The sequence below is a fragment of the Watersipora subatra genome, chromosome 3, assembly GCF_963576615.1.
Source record: "Watersipora subatra chromosome 3, tzWatSuba1.1, whole genome shotgun sequence".
NCBI lineage: Eukaryota > Metazoa > Bryozoa > Gymnolaemata > Cheilostomatida > Watersiporidae > Watersipora > Watersipora subatra.
This window is the reverse complement of record NC_088710.1, coordinates 74,866,819-74,889,618: the sequence shown is the minus strand read 5'-3', so window position 1 is coordinate 74,889,618 and position 22,800 is coordinate 74,866,819. Positions and strand designations below refer to the sequence as shown.

The 22,800-nt window shown below is 36.2% G+C and overlaps 2 protein-coding genes across 2 annotated transcripts; one reads left to right on the top strand and one right to left on the bottom strand.

The window, feature by feature from the left end:
- Window positions 1-20: 20 nt before the first annotated feature.
- Window positions 21-1,045, bottom strand: LOC137391951 (MORN repeat-containing protein 3-like). The gene is made up of 2 exons (XM_068078527.1): window positions 536-1,045; window positions 21-348 (listed from the first exon to the last, which is right to left on the bottom strand). The coding sequence occupies exons 1-2, from the start codon at window positions 951-953 to the stop codon at window positions 32-34; spliced, it is 735 nt and encodes a 244-aa protein (XP_067934628.1). The 5' UTR covers window positions 954-1,045; the 3' UTR covers window positions 21-31.
- A 184-nt stretch (window positions 1,046-1,229) lies between these two features.
- On the top strand, window positions 1,230-22,140 carry LOC137389936 (26S proteasome non-ATPase regulatory subunit 6-like). Its single transcript, XM_068076131.1, has 9 exons — window positions 1,230-1,553; window positions 11,174-11,379; window positions 12,049-12,194; window positions 12,311-12,398; window positions 12,948-13,079; window positions 16,602-16,710; window positions 19,269-19,437; window positions 21,802-21,907; window positions 22,013-22,140. The coding sequence occupies exons 1-9, from the start codon at window positions 1,409-1,411 to the stop codon at window positions 22,079-22,081; spliced, it is 1,170 nt and encodes a 389-aa protein (XP_067932232.1). The 5' UTR covers window positions 1,230-1,408; the 3' UTR covers window positions 22,082-22,140.
- Window positions 22,141-22,800: the final 660 nt, after the last annotated feature.

Sequence of the window (22,800 nt, the reverse complement as noted above, 5' to 3'; positions counted from 1 at the left end):
TGTTAAAAACAGGCTGTAAACAGAAACGCTATCAGTCTTGTTCAGGTAAGAATGTATTTTCAGCTTCTTCCAAAACGGCCTTAGAGTTATAAAGTTCTACTTGAGGTATTTCAAATTGAGTTGGGGCGGAGGCAGTATCCCGACCAAAATCTCTCATTTCACCGCATTTGGCAATATCATCTACCCACACCCCTTCGTATAGCTGACCCTTATCAAGATAGAAGAACTTTCCTGCTCCATTTTTCTTGTCATTTTTAAAGGATCCTTCATACCTGTTTTCATTAGGCAAACGTAGCATTCCTTGTCCACTACGGTTGTCATCATACCATTCTCCTTCATATATTGTACCTGCATAAAGTACACAAAAAGACATTTATTCACCATCTCATTCATAACTATCATTCAGTACAATGAGCCATGTGACAAGATCTTTGAACAATGAATAATTTCTAATTTACACTATCATTTAATTATCATAGCGTAAAAACTCAGAAATTTTGATAATTATCAACTATTGTAGCTGTGGTATGCTTACCGTCTTCGTAATACATCCGACCCCAACCACTTCGATTACCAGCATACCATTCACCCTCATAGTACTCCTCATCTGTGTAAAAGTTTGTGCCATACCCATGCCGCTTGTCATTTTTCCATCCACCTGCATACACTTTCCGATAACTAGTTCCTTTAGGCAAGCTGTATGTTCCAAATCCATTTCTTTTCCCTTTGGCCCAATCACCATCATACATGGCTTTATTTGCTTTCCAAGTATATGTTCCTTTTCCATGCTTGAGGTTGTCTAGCCATTCTCCAGTGTACTCATCACCATTTACTGAATACACAGTGTGTCTGACTCCTCGTTTGTTTGCATTGTAATCCCATTCTTTCCACAGTGGTTGCTTCTCACGTGGTTTTTTCACCCACTGCGGCTGTATCGGTTTTTCATATGACATCGTTACCTTATAGTTGTAAAAGCTATAATACAACCGTGTTTAGATTCGAAACAACGAATTTTGTTTGATTCACTAAATGTATAAACTTTGAATAAAAATATCTAGCTTACTTTTTGTACGACGTGTTCGACGAACTAGCTAATGCTTAATCTGCTTTGCGTGACTATGAAAATTACTCAAATGGTTTATTTCGGTATCTATGGAAAATAATGCTTCCGGTGATACAGATGACACACCAAAAACGTTTTATAAAAAGTAAAAAACACAAAATTTTAATTTTTTTTAAGTTTGTTTAAAATTATTGATAATTAAACAAAATCAAAATGCTAGTTTTTCTCATCTGAATGACGATGAATCGGCAAGATTGGGCAGTTTAGAAGAAATTGTTGCGGGGTCGTTAATGAGAGACCGTTGAAAATCTTTTCTCATGCTTTTATAACGTTAAGAATTCCAAAATGCCTATAGAGAATATGGCAGAAGAAGGTCTTGAGAAAAATCCCAATTTGCAACTTGCACAATGGAAGTTTATGCTTACCACGAAAAAGTACAAGAACGATAAAGAAATAAAGAGCCAGATTATGGCATCGATAACAGCAGACAGTAAGTACAAATACACGTCTAGCTACGGTTTGTCGTTGAATTTCTTATATTCCCATATCACAATATAAAATCTTTTTGGCCTGATTGACAGGATTAATGCGCATAACATGGCTCCACTTGTAGCTGCTGACATTTATCAGTACTGTACCAAATAAAATTACCAAATAAAACAATGGACAGATAAATGGAAAATGAACTTCAATGCAATTAAGTGTCACGTCATCGGCTTTAACAGCAGTAGATGAATACCAAAATACGCTCTTGGTGATCAAGTTCTAGACCATGTGGAAGATACGCGTTATCTTGGTGTCCAGTTACAATCTAACTTAAGATTTGACAAGCGTATTTCTAAAAAAAACAGTAGTTACAAAGCGACAACTAGGCATTTTAAAAATAGCCTTATACTGGGCTCCACAATCTGCTCGGTTGCTGGCATACAAGTCACTTTGTCGCCCACATTTTGAATATGCTGCATCAATATGGGATCCATTTAAAAAAAACACAGCAGATATAGAAACTATTCAAAATCAAGCTGTACGTTTTATGAGCCACCATAAAGGACGAGAAAGTAGTAGTGAAGCGAAAGAAAAGTTTGGTTTTTAGCTACTACAAAAGAGACGTCGTGACATCAGACTACACTTTTAATGAGGATACTTAGTGAAAAGGATAAGCATTCAGCACTGAACAGTTCATACGACAACTTATTAACCTATTAACTTATTAACCTAACTTATTAACTGTGACTAATGAGTTAAGGGAGAGAGAGAAAAGGGCTGCTAGTGCTGTTTTCACAGGAGACGTGTCGGAGGCACAAATAAAAATCATAGTAGACAAAGCTGGTATTGAGCAACCCTCAAAAGTTGTGAAAGTTGGCAAGCCAGAGAATAAAATTTACATTGCTACTTTCGAATCGACAAGTGATAAATAGCATTTAGTGGCTAAGGCAAGAGGCATATGTATGTCCGATGAGGGGTTTAAAGGAATTTATGTGAACCCAGACCTCACTAAACAAGAAAGGGATCACCAGTACAAACTTAGGAAAGAGTTAAGAGCAAGAAAGCAACTTGGGGAAGATGTTATTATTAAGAAGGGGGCTGTGGTCATTAGGAAAAAATAGGAACTAAACAAGTGTGCAAATGGGGCTAATCAGCCACAATTTCTAAATGAGCAAGATGGTAGGTCTATGATACTATATACCAATATACATTCACTTAGGAACAAGGTACCATATATTGAATGGGAGATTGGACAACATTGTAACGTTTTGGTTTTTGGTGTTACAGAAACTTTTTTGGGATCTGAAATAAACTCAGGAGAAGTCAGAATTAATGGTTTCAATTTGTTTCGAAAAGATAGAGATGTTAGAGGGGGAGGAGTAGCTATTTATGTAAGATCAGATGTGCGTGTAGAGGTTATTCCTTTGGAATCTCTTTCAGAGGTTCTTTTGTTGAAATGCAAGGTGGCAAAATTGGTTTTTTATTTTTCAGTTGTCTATAGACCACCTAATAATAAAGATTTATTGCTTATTCCAAGCTTACTCGAAGAAATAGGGAAAGCAATGAGTAGCAAGAAAGATCCACTTTGTATTTGCGGAGACTTTAACCTTCCCCAAATTGATTGGGATCATTACAAGAGTAATAGCAATTTCTCACTCTGTAACCCATTCTTATATAAATTAACAGAGTTAAATTTGCAACAACATGGTCACCAGTCTACCCACATTAAAGGAAACATTTTAGATTTAGTCCTTACAAACACTTTTTGTATTTAGGGTTGAGGTATCAGATCCACTGTATAGTGACCATAGTATTATCTCTATGGAACTTGATTTTACTCCAGATATTTATAAATCAGAAACAGATATTATTTGGTTGTATTTAAAAACAAATATGGAAGAAGTAGAATCAATTTTTCCCAAGTATCAAGAACAATTTTCTTCTATGATAAAAAACAAACAGAGCATAAGTAATATCTACGACCTGTTTATTAACGGTATCAACGAGCTGAGAAACAAATGTATACCTACCAAAAAATTGAAAACACAGCAAAATGATCCAAAATGGATGACTGCAAATATAAAAAAAATATGAATAAGCAAAAAATGCTTCACAGAAAAATTAAACGTAAAAATACATACTATGCTATAAAAAAATACAAAGGTATGAAAAAATCCAATAAAAAGTTAGTGCAACAAGCTAAGAGATCATATTTACATACACGACTATACAAACCACTACTCACTGGCAATAGTAAACCTTTTTTCAACTACCTAAAAGAGAGTAGAATCAATGCAAGCAACATCATTCCAGATCTTAAATATGATGATAATTTGGCTCAAACACCAGCTGAGAAAGCTATGTTTCTGGGTTCCTTTTTTGAGTCTGTCTTTGTCAAAGATGATGGCCAATCACCTGAAATGAAATTAGTGGATATACCTAAAGATAAAACTGACTTGATAATTTCTAGAGAAGGAGTATTTGACCTGTTGCGAAATCTAGAGGAAAGTAAAACTAGGGGACCTGATTATTTGTCTAGTAAAGTCTTAAAACTGTTTTCTCGCATTATAGCTCCATGTCTTACGGAGATTTTTCAATACTCGTTAGACAGTTACACAATACCATCAATCTGGAAAGTTGCTAGGGTCATACCTATTTATAAAAAAAGGAAGTAAAGAATTACCCACTAACTACAGACCAGTGTCTTTGACTTGCATTACTTGTAAACTTCTCGAACATATTGTATCTTCTAAAATTCATGATCATCTAAACACATATAACATTTTGCACGATAGTCAGCATGGATTTAGAAATGGAAGATCTTGCGATTCCCAGCTTGTTTATACAATTAACGATCTTGCTTCTAATCTGGATAATAGAATTATTACAGATGTAATCATATTAGATTTTTCTAAGGCATTTAATACTGTGAATCATCGTAAACTTTTACTCAAACTCAACTATTACGGTATAAATGAAAATCTTATTTTTTGGATAGAGGATTTTTTATCGAACCGAAGGCAATTTGTTTCCGTGGAAGATGCCAACTCTCCATTTTGTCCAATTAACTCAGGAGTGCCCCAAGGGTCAGTTATGGGACCCCTTCTTTTTTTATTGTACGTTAATGACTTGCCAGACCTTATGGTGTCAGAATGCCGACTGTTTGCTGACGATACTCTTTTATTTAATTTCCGCGTCAACAAAGCGGTATTGCAACAAGACCTTAGGGTACTCCAAAACTATTCTAATGAGTGGCAATTGACTTTTAATGTTTCTAAATGTGCTGTTTCAGTTGGAGAGTCGAATTCAAAAGCAAGTTATTTTTTATGTGACCAACGTTTAGACAATGTTGATTCACATCCATATCTTGGCATTGAGTTGCAAAATAACCTGAAATGGGAAATTCACTATGTAAAAATAATAAGCAAAGCTAATAGAACATTACATATGCTAAGGAGAGTTTTAAAGCATGCTGACACAAAAACTCGGCAGATTGCTTATTTTTCTTTGGTGAGGCCACTTTTAGAGTACGGTTGCACGGTATGGGACCCGTTTATGAAAAAGATATCAAACGATTTGAGAAAATACAGAACACCGCTTTAAGGTTCATTTTTAAACTAAAGGGGCAAGTCAGTTTTACAGAAATAAGAGCAAATACAGGGATCGAGAGTTTAGCTAAACGGCGAAAAGATATTAGGTGTACATTTGATTTAAAAGCAGTGGAAAGGAACTTTACGGTCCCTGATTTTAAAAATACTATCAAGCACCACAACACTCGACAGAAAGCAGGTCTGTTTGTGCCAACAATCCGGACAAATGCGTTTTTTAATTCTTTTTGGCCAAGAACAACTCGAGACCTGAGAGGTTTTTAGTAAAGAACTTTTGTAATAAAAGAGTTCCCACCCCTTTCCTTCTTTCTAGAAGGGTGTAGTGGGAAAATTTTAGATTAGATTAACCAATCCGAGCTTCACACCAAACTCGAGCAAACAGTAAAGGATTACCATCATCCGTGCATGCCACTAAAAGTAATTTAACAGCTTTTTACTTAGAACCATAAGAGACATTAAAAATCCTACAAATAACCACTCAGCAAAAGCACTATAAACTTATATAGCAAGTTAAGTTTGCCTTACTGACTAATTCAACTCAATTACTCGAACATTGAAGACCACTGATGAAATAAATTAAATCATATGAGGCACACCACTTCCACATTAAGTGGTCTAGTGCGAAGATAACTGCGACGAGGTTATATCTTATTAAGAAACAATGAAGGTCTTGACTTCTTAATAGTAGGTCCTAGTGCATTTACCTATTAAGACTAGCCTTGACCAACGTTTTACCGTGTGTAATTGTAAAGTGGTGCCGTTGTTGTGCCCACATAACAAAAGAATAGTTTTTGGTTTAACCAAAATTGGAGGCGTTGAACTTTCTTGTAATGTATGATATATCCCAATTAATTTTATTAAAATAATAACCAACTGATTAGTTATAGGTTTTACTGGTTGTTGAGATGTTCAATATTCTGCAATATCAAATCACGAAGGCGAAATTAGCTCAGAACTCAAATGCACTAGGTAGCCAAAGGCTTGTTTGGTTTAGAGCAGTGGTTCTTAACCTTTTTTGTCCCATTTCCCCTTTTCCAAACCTAAAGACAGAAATTCCCCCTCCCAACTCCTTCAAATAATGCACTGCAACTAGATAGTGAACTTTATTTACATATATAACTTATATACATATATAGACATGTATATATGCATTTGTTACAGTCATATTTACATGGAATATTAAAAATAAATGTAAATTGAAACTCAATATATCTATCATTGTAAGACAGTCAGCAGACTAGTGCAATTTCTGTGTTTGTTTGGAGCTGACCAGAATTTTGATGCTAGGAGTTGTAGATAGGGCACACCGTAGGTCAGCTTCTACTTCCAGACGGTTTCTAGATTTGCTCTTTATGGTTAGCATTGCTGGAAATTCTGACTCGCAAAGATATGTGGAAGCAAATGGTATGAGCATCTTGAAAGCGGCCAGGCTTATGTTGGGACATAATCTTTGGGCCTGAACCCAAAAGTGCTCTATTGATAGCTCCTTGAAATCATCTTTTAATGCAGAGTTGTTTGTCAGCTATAAAAACTCCTGAAGCTGTTCTGGAATCTCGTGGATATTGCGCCTGAAAGGGTCTTGGGTCAGGCTCATCAATTGCTCTGTCCTAGGATCTAACTTTGGAAAATATCTCTCAAACTCTGCTATCAAGCTGTTCAAGTGATGCTTTGTCGGTTAGCAAAGAAGCGGAAGGAGCTTTCTTGTCAACTAATGAAGGCAGAACTGGAAATGAAACTCTTACATTCCCAGTAGCCAGTCTTTCCACCCAGAGTTTGAGCTTGTCCTTGAATGCATTGATACTATCAGTTACATTTAATACATTTCTGTCTCTACCTTGCATCTTCGTGTTCTCTTCATTGATTGAACCAAATATGTCAACCAGGTAAGCAAGACACTGATGGAAGCCTTCTACCTGCATTGAAGCCAGTAGTTTGGGTTTGTTATGAGTTTTCAAGAACTCATTGACCTCTGCTCGTAGATTGAAGAAACGCAAAGCATGTTACCCTTTGATAACCATCAAACTTCGGTGTGGAACAATAGTGATGAGTGCACAGCATCCATATCATGGCATAACTTGTGGAAGAGACGTGTTTGCAAGGCAGAGCCTTTGATAAAGTTTACTACTTTAATCACTGAAGAAAGGTGTTCCTGCAATCTTTTGGGAAGAGTTTTTGCTGCTAGCGCTTGCCTGTGAATGAAGCAATGGGTACTCACCACTAAAGGATTCTTTTCTTTTACCAACTGTGCAAATCCAGCATGACAGCAAAGCATAGCTGGAGCACCATCAGTGCAAACTCCAATTAGTTTGCCCCAGGCCAGATGTTCTTTGCTGAAGAAGTCGGAAACCAGGTTCATAACATCAGCAGCTGTGGTGATCTCTGTTAGAGGACTGCAGAACAGAAATTCTTCCTCAATTGTCTCTGTGTACATAGCGTGCAAACACCATCAGCTGTGAAATGCTAGCAACATCAGTGGACTCATCAAGTTGAATGGCGAATATGGGAGATGATTTGATCTTTTCAATTACTTGCCTCTTTATGTCCGCAAACATATCATCGATCCTCGATTTCACTGTGCTGTCTGAGAGGGATAAATCAGCTATCTTTTGAGCGGCTGTGTCTCCGAGAATAATCTTAGTACACTCCAGCAGACAAGGTTTAACTAATGTTTCACCAATGGTGTGTGGCTTCTTGTCTCTGGCGATACGGTAAGACAGAGCATAGGATGCCTCGGTAATGGCCTGTGCCTGGATATGAAAGCTGCCAGTGGAATCCAGTTTTGCCCGCTTGAGTCCTCTCTCTTTAGCTTCAAAGAACGGCTTTGATTTATCCATGTGTTTTGCATGTTTATTTCTTAAGTGTTGCTTAAGTTGATGTGGTTTCATAGAGTCGTTAGCGAGCACTTTCATGCACAAAACACATTGTGGTACTTCGATGCCGCTTTTAATCATACAAGTGAATCTATAGTTAAGGTAAGAATCATCATATGTTCGTCCTTTTGTCTTTGACATTTCTAACACCTACAATATGGGATATGCAATCGAAATATTTGAATACGTTCAATATCTACATGAGCAAAACATCATACATATGTTAGGCTACAGAGCAAATTGTCAAAATGTTATACGTTTATGCAAACCAAATCGGTAGCTGAACAATTAATATTGCAGGTATGTATATGCACGTAGTGTAGCAATCCTTACCTTTTCCACAGTTTTAGATCTTGGCTTTGTTAAAACTACTGAAATTCATTCACTCCTAGCTGCCCTTTATATAAGAAAAATTGGTGCCACGGAAATCCCCTTTGGCAAACTGCCAAATTCCCCCTAAAATCCCAAAATTTCTCCCTGGTTAAGAACCACTGGTTTAGAGAGCACATGGATTGTGGCAATATCCACAATATGTAACTCCAACAATATTTATAAATCATAAGAAAGGCGCGATGTAAGTGTCAGATATTGAAAAAAGCAGAATTTCTAGAACATCACAGAATAAACAAAAATATTTAAACCAGAAAGTGTTCTGAAAAGAATAGCTTATTCAAGTCTGAGCCATGATTTTAATACTTAGGAACATCTAAACTTTCATAATTGTTATACATGTAAATTATATACATGTCTCTACGTACATACGACATTCCTTGTACTTGCATAATATGTTGTATACGATACTGAAATCTGTAAGAGATTAACAAGAATTGAACAGTGAAGCATGATTGGTCTAGAATCAAATAGGTAAAGGCATCGCAAAATATTCTTGAATCAGTTAGTGTCAGGATAGCAAAATGACGGAAAGCACTTATTGATAAGTCTCTGTAGACGAATGAGGATGGTCAGATTCCATTCTATAGTTGAAAATTTTTTTCGAGCTATTGTTGGAAGAGATTCTGGTTGTATTGCTGACATCAACCAACTTTTTCTTACAGGGCTTTCATATGAATAGACTGTGCGCTCTGCTTTCATACATTGTTTTGTTCATATCATGTGAGTTTTATAAGTTAGTAGATGAATTGAAGTTTTGTACATCGACTTTCCATTTATTTTTCAAATTCAGTGTTAGTGTTTTAAATCTGGGAGTGCACTTATTCTTGACTGTCGTCTGAATATTCATGTTAGTGTTTAATTAGCTTCACTGTGAGAAGTAAGTTTGTAGAAGTTTGGGGAGATGAAAGATAAAGGTAACTCTCAAGTATCACAATGTATAATAATTGTGATACTGTATGTTGAAAAAGGTTTTTATCTGCTTATTACAATATAGACTGTATTTTGCTTGGGCAGGGCTATGCATTTTATTTAGCAAATACATCTAGTTTTTACATTCTCGACCTCTTCCACTGTGCATACAAGTAGATGTAGTAACTATTCATTTATGTGCGTAATACCAGATTGAAAGCTTGAAGCTTTCTAACTTGGAAACAATCTTAAGATGATTGGTAATCTTTTATAGTGCACCTGCTGGACAGTTTTGTCCCTCCGGTCATATCCACATACACTGTAGCATAGCAGGATTTGGAACTAGTGCTCTCCAACTTGCAACAGCACACTCATTTAAAGTTTTCATCTCCATGACCCCGGGATTCAAAGATGGGATAACTCCCAGTTAAAAAACAGACCTAAACCCTAACCTATCTACCTAAACTTGTTTAGTTAACTTGATTTAGTCAATGGCTTAGATTACATAAGTGCCATATTTTCCAATATATTTTAAATTTGTATGTTCTGATAATATGTTGCTCAAATAAAATTGTTTCTGCAATTATTTAATATACCCTAATGCAAAATTGTTCGGCAATGTAATTGAGTAGTTGAGGAGAAAAATAGCGAAGATTAATGCGAATCAGTATGGCCACAAATAGGAAATCAAGCGCAGAACCTGTTTTATTATAACATGTCATGAGAATACGCATTTAGCATTCTTTAAGAAAAGTTTAGGAATTTCTTACTATGACTAAGGATGTATACATAGGCAGCTTAATACGTTTAGTAACCAAAACAAAACATATTCATAATTGTAATTAGCGTAGGAACAGACAGAACACTGGAATATGTTGCTTACAAACTATATGAAATATGTATTGAATGCTGTAAACATGTCAAGAGAAGACAGTAGGAATGGAAGGCAGCAGTTGGACTGGGAATCAGAAATAGCTATTTACCATCGTTAAAAAACAATTGAAACATAACATTTTTGGCTACTAAAAATTATCAAAATAAGTAGTTGAATAGAGATGCTAATTGATAGAAGAAGAGTTGGGAGATGATAATGGCAATTGTGTTTCCAATATGATATCTCTGTAGTTGGATGTAGGTGTGACGATGAATAGTTTAAAGGGAGCAAATGACCATGTCATTGATTGCTATATTGAATTCACAGATCTATAACTTAAATAAACATAAACTGTGTTAAAGTATTTGAGCAGTGTGCATCACCATTTTGTTTTGTAACCAAAGGAAAACGGGAGCAAGATGTTTTGCAAATTTATAGCTAACTGAATCCAATGAACCTATAAAATGCTTGTTTGCTATCTTGTACTTACAAGAGTAAGAGTACCTGGTGAATTCACTCATAGACTAGTGGAGCAATGATATTGTATACTAATGAGTCATCAATTAATTTATGGATCTTTGTAATTTTGAAACAGAAATAGGTCACAGAAATAGTTCGTTAAAACTCTCAAGATTAAAAGAAATACTGGTAGCTTCTTATGAATGTGAACATGTTTCGAACCAGAAAACAATTGTTTATTTACCACTAACCATTTGCTGCAATCACTCCACCCACACTAACAGTCATTCATGAAAATATCATGTCTGTATCCGTATTATCAATCATGAACTTGTCTAAAATCCCTGTAAAGGCTAGTACAACATTGTGCCATTTTGTAGCCTATATGCTTGACTATACATTTGAAGCTTCGTCTTAAGGAAACATTTTTGTCTGTTAAGTTTTCTAGAAATTTTTTAGTTGCTCGGTAAGTAATTTAGTCCTGCATGCCACACTTACTGTTGTCTTGTAGACATGGCACCTTTTTATGAGGAGCTTTGTGCAGACCTTGATTGGACAGCAGATACCAAAATGCTAGAGGGCATGAAACAACAAAATGCAACTGCGCTAGCATCTATAGAAGAATCAATCAAGGATGCAGAGGAGAGTTTAGGCGAAACGGAAGTTCGAGATTTGTTGATAAAAAAAGCTGAACATTTTTCAAGAATAGGTGACAAGGTATTATTGCAATTGAACCTAAATTTATTTATGTTGGTAGTAATCAGGGTTGGATCAAAAACTCAAATTTAATTTAAATCGTCACATAAATCATGATTTTTTTTTTTTAAATTATTTTTTGCTTTCTTTTTAATAATTTTTAAAATTGGTGTTTCTTGGCAAACAATCTTGTGTTGATGTGTGTGTAACAATTCTGTAAACAATCACTGTCATGAATTAGCAAGTGTGATGGAGATAATTGACTGCATGTCTATTATAATGCTACAGAAAGACCTTTGAAGTTAGGAGTTTATTTAGCAATCCTCAAAGCAGGATTAATTGTGAGGTGGTAACCGTAACTAGTACAGTTTTCCCTCATTGCTTTGTTTAATAAATGACATTGCGACATCAAACTCTTTACTGCAATCAGCTTAAGTGCAAGCATTCACATATGGCTTTTGAATGCAAGAAATATAAGAAGTTTTCAAACTAAAAAATGTAAGTCACTAATACTGACAAGTGGCTTCACCAGCGTTTCAATGTATAATGTAATTCACAGATCGTTTGCATGTGCAAAAATGAGCGAAAAAATCATATTGTGAAAATCGGAAAAAATCATGATTTTTCCATTTCCGTTGGTAATGCACCTTTTGACAATATCTCTAGATCAAGCCTTGTTGTGGTTTGCAGGAGGCTTGCTTGGAAGCATTTCGTAAAGCAGAGGAAAAGATTCACACAATCGGCTGCAAGCTTGATACAGTGTTTCATCTCATTCGTCTCGGTCTTTTCTACTTTGACCACGATCTTACTTCTAGGAACATTGATCGAGCTCAAACGTATGATATTCCAGTGTTCCGTCTCAAGTTACCTTGATTTGTTCAAGTATGTTAAGCTTAACTTAATATAGCTGCATCTGAGACTACCATGCAGTTTATACCTGTTCTGATAATAGGCTGATAGATGAGGGTGGAGATTGGGACAGAAGAAACCGACTCAAAGTCTACAAGGCTGTAAATTGTATGGCTAATCGACAGTTCAAGGTGTGGTGATTTATTCTCCTTACATCAAATGTTCAACTAATACCAGTAAAACACCTTTTTAACACCATTTGTGATGTTAGGTCTTGGGTACCGACTATATCAAATAATCTTTGTGATCCCGTAACTCCTGTATTATGCAATTGACTAAACAGCCCTAAATGGGGTGATTATATATCAACACTGTCGTTGACATCATTGACCCTCTATGACTCAATGTCTAGAGAGTATTGTCTCGATGCTGTCTCTCTGTTGTATGAGGCTACAGAGTACTGTCTCGATGCTGTCTTTCTGTTGTAGGAGGCTACAGAGTACTGTCTAGATGCTGTCTTTCTGTTGTAGGAGGCTACAGAGTACTGTCTCGATGCTGTCTTTCTGTTGTAGGAGGCCACAGAGTACTGTCTAGATGCTGTCTTTCTGTTGTTCGAGGCTACAGAGTACTGTCTAGATGCTGTCTTTCTGTTGTAGGAGGCTACAGAGTACTGTCTAGATGCTGTCTTACTGTTGTAGGAGGCCACAGAGTACTGTCTCGATGCTGTCTTTCTGTTGTAGGAGGCTACAGAGTACTGTCTAGATGCTGTCGCTACATTCACTTCATATGAGCTGATGGACTACTCAGAGTTCATTGTCTATACTATTATACTGGGTATGGAGGCTCTTACCCGACCAGTCCTCAGAGAAAAGGTAGGCTTGTCTCTTCTGGCTCGCCAACTGTTGTATTTTTGTCTGATAGAGGCCCTTGAAACTTACCAAGACTAGCGATGCCTAGTGTTCAAGGGTGTAAACTCTCTTAAACCTCTCCTAATGTTAATAATATTTTAAACTGAAAGCTGTTGTAATACTTTTAAGAGATTAAATTGTCATCACTATTGCGTTTGAAGAGGTTAAACAGCTTACAAGATTAAGTTTTGCTTCATTGTTTGACAATGATCATTCTATAGATTGATCATTCTATAGATTGAAATATTTTTGTTTTGAAACCGATGAAGATGAAAATGTTGATTACTGGTTGATATTTCAATCGAAGGCTAGTCCCACTCAATTTATAGTTGTTAGATTTTGCAATCTCATCAAACAGAAAGTCGATGGTCAGACAACTTCTCTTAACCTGCTAACAAAAATCCACTTCATTACGACAACAGCATCGGTCAAGCTTTTATATTTCTTGCTAAGTTAGGTTAAAAAGGTTTTACTGATTTCGGCTAAAATTATGTTGAAATCGAAGCCCGAAACTAATAGGTGATATTATTTTAGTGATAAAAAGTTGGAATTCAGTAAAATAGTTGATAATACATACCGTACTAAACCATAGCCTTAAGTGTGTGTGTTTAGTAAGCTAACTTTTTTAAAGTCAATTTCAAAGCTTATGTTACCCTAGGACACTAATGTATTTGCGTCATCTAACTTTCGCATTTTCGCGGAGTCATCCTCTCGCGAAAATTTCATGAGCGAAACTAAACTATCATAACGAATGAGCGGAAATGCGAAATTAAATAGCTTTGTACATTGATGTCCACAATAAAATCGTCATATTAGAAATGCAGGTAATTTTTGTGTGTGGCTGGGCTCATTGGGAAATTTCTGATAAACTCGTTATAACTAACACACCGACTGAGCAGCATGGCAAAGCAAATTAAGATAACAAGTTTTTTTGGAACAGACAAATGAAGAAGATGATGATATCAGTTTAGTCACCGAATTTGTAATTGATGAGGATGAAAGTCTGGTAGGGAAAGTCATAAAATTGTGTAATAATTATTATAGTGATGAATTTTATTACCAACCAAAAACAATAACAACCCTCACCAGGTCCAACCATGTTATACAGTTCTGGTTGTAAAGTTGGTTGTTATCTATTTTCTTCTTCTTGGGACTTGAGTGTGAAAGTCACGGCGGGAGTGACATAGACTTCATTGATAGTCCAAGAAACAATTGGCAGCAAGCGATCAAATTGAATTATCGATCTCACCCACACATTTCTACCTGCGGTTTACAAATACAAACTAGTCCCAAATTGAAAATTTTTTTTTACTAGCGAACTAGACCTGAGGAATCTAATCTGTTTGTTCCACTGCATTTATTTTCACATCACTATATTTTCGCACCCATCAGAGCCGCGAAATTAAGTTGCAGCTAAATTTTACTCTGTGTACTACTCACGAAACTAAATTCTAGCGAAATAAAAGTGTCCTAGGGTATATGTACGTCTGTCTTGAAGATAAGAACTCTCAGCGGTATGTAATGCACATAGCACATTGCAACGTTACCTATTAATGCAGATCATAACCAATAAATACACTAATATATTCAAGTTACTGTAGGCAGCTATAGTTACTAAGGTTAACATACTATTTTGTTACTAATTTTTAATATGTACAGTACTTGTATAAAATTTTGATGTTTTTCACCAGGGGATGTTTGCAGTATGTAATTACTATGGTTTCTATACCCCTCTGGGTGATTTTTTCACCATACGATGCAAACCCGGAACGGACTAAAATTGTATCCTGAGGGTGCACTGTATATAACTTATAAAATTGCATATTATTTGATAGTGGTTATCTTAACGTGACTTACATTGGATCGACGTTCGTAACATTTTTCTATTGCACATAAAAAGCCAGTTCTCGCTGCAAACTAGCAAACCTATCAATGAGTGCAATGAGCTTTTATGCAACATTGGTAAATATAGATCTAAAATATAAATATTTCTTCAAGTTTAGATTGAAATAAAAATTGAAAGCACCAACAAATTGCAAAGAAGGACACAGGCTATAATATCATACCAGGTTAATTGCAAGCAATAGATATCAACTGGTAGAGAGAGATATTTCTCTGTTTCTCAATACATATTTATTAAGAGATCTTTGACAATTTGGAGGTAAGTTAGCAGATTTATTGTATCCAAAAAATCTAATATCGCTCCACCGGAAAGTGTAGTATATGCTTAACATTAAGCTATACCTTAAATGGTAGAAGTATTGTATAAGTTTCCAAAGCATGTCCAGCAAGCTCACCGTCCTAGACAAGAAGGCCTTTCCGATATCTCCGTCAGTTATCATCTAGCTTCACCAGTACCTTCCGTTAGGGTCAATGCCGTTCTTACTATATCCTGCACCTCCCCTTTAAGCCTCCTTCTGGGGTGCCCTTACACCCTCTCTACAACATAAATACAAACAACCAGCAGTAACTTTGTTTTTTTTATATTATTTTTTTATATACATATATGTACACGTCTATTTAGATGAACCTCCTCCTTAATCTTTCCATATTAATTACGTTCACTTTCCTTATTTCTCTGGCCCAATCTCTCGTTATATCTCTCGTTGGGTGAACACCATCCCTCAACAGTTGTGGTCTGAATCTATATGTGTGGTTCCTTTTAGTGAAAATTCTCCTATGCATATAAGGGGTTGCCATGTTTCTAGCCAGATTGAAATCAATGAGTCTGTTCTCGACCACAGCCATCCCTCTAATCGTCTTAGTATCCCGTTCATTGTCATTTCTGAACATCCGTATCCTATAAGGGTCATTTATCTCATCCAAAATACCATTATTGGGTCTATATAACCTACATTGTTTTAAACTACCCGAATAATTAATCCTACTAAACTTTGCAGGCCCTACATAAACATAGATAATAGAACCGTGAAACCTTCCAATCTGATGTTATATATTGTAACGCCTCGCTCCACGTCAGAACAGGTATTGATATAGTCTCAAACGAGGAGTCCGCCAACTCCCTCACAATAAAGTTTCCCACAACAAAAGTTTTCATGACTACAACAAATTATAATAGTTATATAACAACGCACTTATAACTTTTTTTAAAAAGAAATCAGATAATTATAAATCATGGCAAAACAGACGAAATTCACTTCGCCCGTAAAGGGCTAAATTTATTTTTTCAAAATTCTGACAAGTCATTTGAAAAATACAACGCAGGACTCTACTTTACCGCCACCTCCAATTGACTGCTACCTCCAATTGACCGCTACCTCTAATTGACCGCTATCTCCAATTGACCGCTACCTCCAATTGCCCGCTAATATATAGGAAGGGTTGAAAAATAGAGCATCATGGCATTCAATTAGAGGTTTTACGGTAATTGCCTCGACAGAAAGATTGGTTGACCATCATTATTAACTATCATAGGACTAAACAGAGGATTAATCCAAAGTGGTAATTGCATGTTTTATTTTCAAGGTGGTGCAAGGAGCAGAGATTCTTGAGGTCTTACACTCAAAGCCTGACTTGAAGGAATACCTCATGTCTTTGTATAACTGCAGATACGCAGAGTTTTTTAAACGTCTTGGTATGTGCTATCTTTCTCTGTAGCATCTAATATTTATTTGCTGGGTAGTGCTGGCATTAAATTTTGTTGTTTGGGATATTTGTGTTCAGGCATTGGTTCAGATTAGACCATAATGTCATCAATTAGTTATTCTTACCTAGATTGGCCTAGATATCGTCTAAGCAAACCATGCTACCTAAAAATACAGACGTTGTCTTGACATGCTCAAATATATGTATAATTAGTTTGTTGCTATCAAATTATCACTTTCACCTTTGGAAATAAGCATTTAAATTTATGTCATTTTGTACTAAAATATGTGTACATTCTGTATCCATCGTATCTCAAGATATTCATGTACAAATTGCCATACACAACTGCTAATCAAAACACAACCGATGGTTGACGGTGTAGGTGTCATAGCTTGTGAGAGACCAAATATTACATAAATTAATCGTTGTTTTTCCTGCGACGTCGTTACTGCTATCTATCCATCAACCTAGCTCTTTATCCATCTTCAGTCGAAGAACAAGATTCTAATAGATCACCGAGTCATTTCTAAAATTATACTTAATTTACTCCCGGATTCATCTTCATTACTATGATAACTCCTGATTTATCTCTTTAACTACGTATAGTATAACTCTCTGATAACTCTCATTGCAGCTTTTGTGTTAGTTTCTCTAAATAGTTTGATGATACAATGCTCTTCTCAGCCATATTTGTAGCTACGAGCTATGCATCGACTAGCTATGCATCGACGAGCTATGCATCGACGAGCTATGCATCGATGAGCTATAAGGCATCCCTGTGTGTAGCTAAGTCTTCACAATTAGGTTTGAAGGTTAATTGAGAGCATTTTAAAATTACATGTAGTTATACCGATATAATCATAATATTTCGTTTTTAGCAATGGTTTTGATGGTAGAAGCAATGATATACAGCCCCCCCCTCCCCCCAAGAATAGCCGATGGCTGTCATATGGGCGGGGTTTAATGATGGAGCTCTGTTAGGATTATGCTAGCCTGGGTTTCGGAGCTAACACAACTCTCGCGGGGCGATCGCATTGCCTTGCTAGGTTTTGAAAAACACGACTAGCTGTTATCGTTTCATTAGCTCATTCAGTCAGTAGACCCGCGGTTCACAATAGCAAACCTTGAATTTCTACAATGTAGGGGTGATACCTAACCAAAATAATGCATCCATACAAAATAAGACATTTCAAATTACCTACTTTTAGTAATTTTAAAATTTGTAAAGGTTGTAGTATATGCTTAAAGTTGAATATAATTTACCCGAACAACGGCTTTTTTCCTATTTTGTGATTAATATTTTGCCACCCCTAATATAAAATGACAAAGTCTTTCATCGTTTTCACATTGTTTTACCTGACCAATAAGATGGGACAGCAGGCAAAGCTGTGCAGTGTAGTTTTCATACTCAAAATCTAAATACAAAACCGAATTTGAGCTATTTTACGATTGTGACTATTAATATCACGAATGCTTGCGAATGGCAACTGGCTGGTCATAATGGTGACAATATTGGGATACTATATTTATTTGACAACAAAGTGAATTCACCAAATAAGTAAAATAACCACTATAGTTCATAATATCTGTAAATTTACAAGGGGCTTTATTCAGCATATTTGTTTGTTCGGGTGCCGTGTTCGGGTTCATCCCATCAGAGCTCCATCATTGAACCCCCCGCCCATATGAGAGCCGTCGGCTATCCTTGGGGGCTGTATATCATTGGTAGAAGGAACAAGCACTTTAAAAACAAAAAGACTCGCGATGCAATCACCAAGCTTGACATATAGCAAAACATAGACTTATGAATTATGATGTCCCCGCTGATGATTAGCCAACATGTGAACCCAAAAATAGTGTACTTGTGTTGGCCGCCATTAAAAATCCCCCATGTAGTCACCATGCTACATTGTTATGGTTACCTGATATGACAGACAATTGTGATGCAAGGTCAAAGCACTTTACACAAATGCCGGAAATGTCTTCGCCGTATTTATACATCCCGCATTAACTTTTGAGCACTGCTTATAGAATTGCACCGATCAGCTTGTGGGTACACCGGTGGCAAGAAATTATCAAGAAATTCCTCGTTCACACAAATACAAAATTTAAAAAATCACTAAAAATTAGCTACTCTCGGAAATCATCGTTTAAAGTTTATCAATGCAGATTCTACTTTCATTAATAAGGATTTTGAACAGCAATTTGTAGGTAATCTGATTCAAATAATTAGTGATTTTAGTATATTTATATGTTATCAAAGCTGTTTCCATTCGATATTTTGCAAAAATCACGAATCTTTCTGTCCATTTGCACAACTTAAAGATGTTGATTCAACCTGGTATTTGGTTGGAATTGCTCAAAAATGTTATTAAAACCTCAACCTATAATGTTAGCTGCTGCTGTTAATGTAATCAAAGTTTGTGCTGTCAGTTAACCTTAAGCAACTTTGTTCGCCACTTCTCTTGTTAGACTTGCACACTGGTCTTCATACCATGTGGTCCATAAGGACGTACTGTTAACTGATGATTTTGTTTTTAATTGTAGCCAGCATAGAACAGAAACTAAGGTACGATAGATACCTGCACAAGCACTACAGATACTATGTGAGGGAGATGAGGGTTCTAGCTTACAACCAGCTCCTCCAGTCCTATCATAGTCTTACACTCGAGTACATGGCCAAAGCCTTTGGGGTTACAATCGCTTTCATAGACCAGTAAGTCATTCGTTATCATCACTTCACTTACAGCTCTCAATTCTCTACTAAAACTTTACGTCCTGTGGCTCATGACTATGCTGTTGTTTGACTTCCTAAATGTACCTATATAGTAAATGTGTATATGCCAAGATTTTTCCATAACCCTGCGGAAATAATGGTCTGTTCATTAAATTTCTTTTTATTAGGTTGCTCAATGTTTTTCTTTTTAAAACCATGATTCGAGTGTATTTCTAGGAGAGGTAACTCTATAGAGAGTAGAGGTTTTAACATTTAGTCAAAAGTTTGACACGGAAAATTTTATTAAGCTTTGATCATGTATTCGTAAGGAGGAATCTTGAATAACTCTTCAGTCAATTATTTTATATTTGATTCCAAGACATTGTTTCATGAGGTTAGGTGTCTGATACTGTCAGTATCCTAAAATGTGTTGTTAAATGTAATTGATTGGTTCATATAAAAGAGATCTGCAGCTGCACTGCAACAGCAGATATGTGAATAATAGTTGATCTGCCTCGGAGTAGGATGCTTTAGAAAACAGAAAGTATGAATATTTTGTAAAAGTGTCATCGGTACAATGGGTTAGCAACCAATTAGTTATCCAGAACTAAAGGAGCTAACAGTAAAAGGTTCATAAAGGGTGTTGTCTGATTGATATACTGCCCTACACATGTATATGGGTGTTTCCCTGGTGCCCCCCCCCCCCCTATCTAGCCTTCTTATTGACTAGTATGAGCACCGGCAGGAAGTATAGTTCATACTTACTAGTATTTGTGTTGCCATGCAATCAACTGCGACGGGATGTTGGGATTGTAAGGCTAAGTTTGGGCACGCAATATACTACACATATCACCTAGAGAGTACCATTAGCATCTCTATTTAGAAATTGTTATAAATTTAAAGGTAGATTTGCAACAAAATTCACATTATAGTTATTTGGTATCAAAGGCTTCACCGTGTCTTACTCTGCTGTGTTGTAGGTGCAAAATATGTAGAAATGTGATTACAAGCTTTTAAAAGCTCGAAAACAAACAGTTAATCGCAGCCATCACGAAAATGCCGTAGGTTGAAATCCCTTTATTTCGATGATGTACTCAATTCGACGTGGTTATTGTTTTGTCACGTGATGTTATCACGTGAATTGAAAGGCCAATAAAAGGCTCAATATAAAACGTCTCATAGCACTAGTTTATGACAAACACTTCGGGTTCTACCGGAAAGCCCATATCTAATATAGATGCTCACTACTTTACAGTTTCGTTTCAGTTTGGTCTAATCATCTAGTCGTAATCTGATCATGTGACCCATACTTCCTGCCAAACAGCGTGAACAATTTCTGCAGCATTTTTCCACTATCACAGGTGACTAACACGCTCCTCGTGTTTATCAGAAGATGATATGCACTCCTTCAAGCTAAGGTTAAAAAATTAAACTAATTTTTAGGCTAGGTTTTGAGATATCAGTGCTCAAAGTGACAGCATTACAATGATGATGAAATAGACGCGTAAGGACAATAAACATGGTTTTATTGAATGTGTGAAGTATATTTGTGAAAATATTTTGACGAATGAGGTTGCATGAAAGTGTAACAGAGGCACATCGTGTTCAGCTACATCCCATTTGAGCCGTTTTTGATAGGGATTCCAACCTACAGGCGTTTTCGTGATGGCTGCGATTAACTGTTTGTTTTTGAGCTTTTAAGAGCTTGTAATCACATTCCCACATATTTGGCACCTACAACACAGCAGCGTAAGACATGGTGAATATTTTAATACCAAATAATTGTAATGTTAATTTTGTTGCAAGTCTACCATTAACAATATTGCTGTGACTATGGTTTAAGGTATACTTCAGCCATAGTCATTTTGGTCTGTTATATGGTCATATCAAGTGTACCATCTAACTGTATAATTCATACAGCACAAACAGAGGAACTTCTCCATATAAGATTAATTGGTTCTCGCATATTTCTAGTATATATTTATTAATATTAAATTTCTTGTAATCAATTCTTTGCTAAATATTGTATATTTCATCACATTTTTAACACCCTTCAAGTAGATCAATTTTACAACAATATTTGGGGAAACTTCATATTGTGCTATAGAACGAATGTGGGTATCAGTCGAGATGGAGTTGGTTAACTCTACCATTTGTATTAGTTGAATTAATGCTTTGCTCCTATTGATTCATTCTTCGTTTGTTTTGTCTTTCAGCTTTTTGTTGATAAGAAGTTGGCTGGTTTGACTGTAGCATTTTAACTACCGCTAAGTAAAATACAACAAAATATATTGTCACAAGGACTAATATTTTAAAAGAAAATTTTTAATGTCTAATCCTCAAATTTAACGTGTCTTATTGCAGAGAGCTCTCCAGGTTAATAGCTGCCGGTAGGCTACATGCGAAGATAGATAAAGTTGGGGGCATCGTGGAGACCAATCGTCCCGATTCTAAAAATTATCAGTACCAGGTAAATTTCTTAACCTTTTTATATCTAGTGGGTTTCTCTCTTTTCTTTTCATACCATTTCTTTTCTAGCGCAGTTCACTGATGCCATGTGTACCTTTCATTGCAGGACGTTATTAAGCAAGGCGATTTACTCCTTAATCGTGTACAGAAGCTGAGCCGTGTTATAAACATCTGAATTCTTCCTTGTATTTCAATATGATTTGTTAATAGTAAATATATGTCACTCCAACTTTTCTTGTCTGTATCATTGTCTGTGGGCAGTGCTAGAGCCCAAGTAAACAAAGAATGCTGTTATTATTATAACTATTATCCTTTTCAGTCCCGTGCACTGTGAGAGATCATCATCAGTAGTCAGTATACGGAGATATATATATGGAGAGTTATCCTTTGGTGTGGTAAGACGCCAGAACGGTGTACTGGTAGTATGCTAGACTGGGTTCCATCCCTGTGCAGGGCAATCTTATTTCCCTACCTTTATAAACGTGGATTTGGACAGACAGACGGACACTGCTCCTATTATCATAAAAATCTCTAATATGTGACCACATGCATAATGTGAGCACATGCATAATGTGAGCACATGCATAATGTGAGCACATGCATAATTTGCTCACATTATGCATGTGCTCCCTGAAACCTAAAGATTCAAATATGTCTGCCTGGTCACATCCGCCATGAATGATGTTGTCCAAGATGAGCTCACAGATGATGAGCATCCCACGACTAATCTCGTAGTGGTAGTCAGAAACTGATACATACTTGACAGCTATTCATAATGGAACAGTTGGTATTTAGTACAGGAACAGTTATTAATATAATATTTAATACAGGAACAGTTATTGATAGGATGTTTAGGATTGAAACAGCTGTTTACACAGCCCGTCTAAACAATGT

Coding starts and splice junctions, on each gene's coding strand:
- LOC137389936 (XM_068076131.1), top strand. CDS start 1,409: ATGCCTATAGAGAATATGGCAGAAGAAGGTCTTGAGAAAAATCCCAAT. Junction 1,554..11,173: donor GGCATCGATAACAGCAGACA/GTAAGTACAAAT, acceptor GTTGTCTTGTAG/ACATGGCACCTTTTTATGAG. Junction 19,438..21,801: donor ACAATCGCTTTCATAGACCA/GTAAGTCATTCG, acceptor GTCTTATTGCAG/AGAGCTCTCCAGGTTAATAG.
- LOC137391951 (XM_068078527.1), bottom strand. CDS start 953: ATGTCATATGAAAAACCGATACAGCCGCAGTGGGTGAAAAAACCACGT. Junction 349..535: donor TCGGATGTATTACGAAGACG/GTAAGCATACCA, acceptor TACTTTATGCAG/GTACAATATATGAAGGAGAA.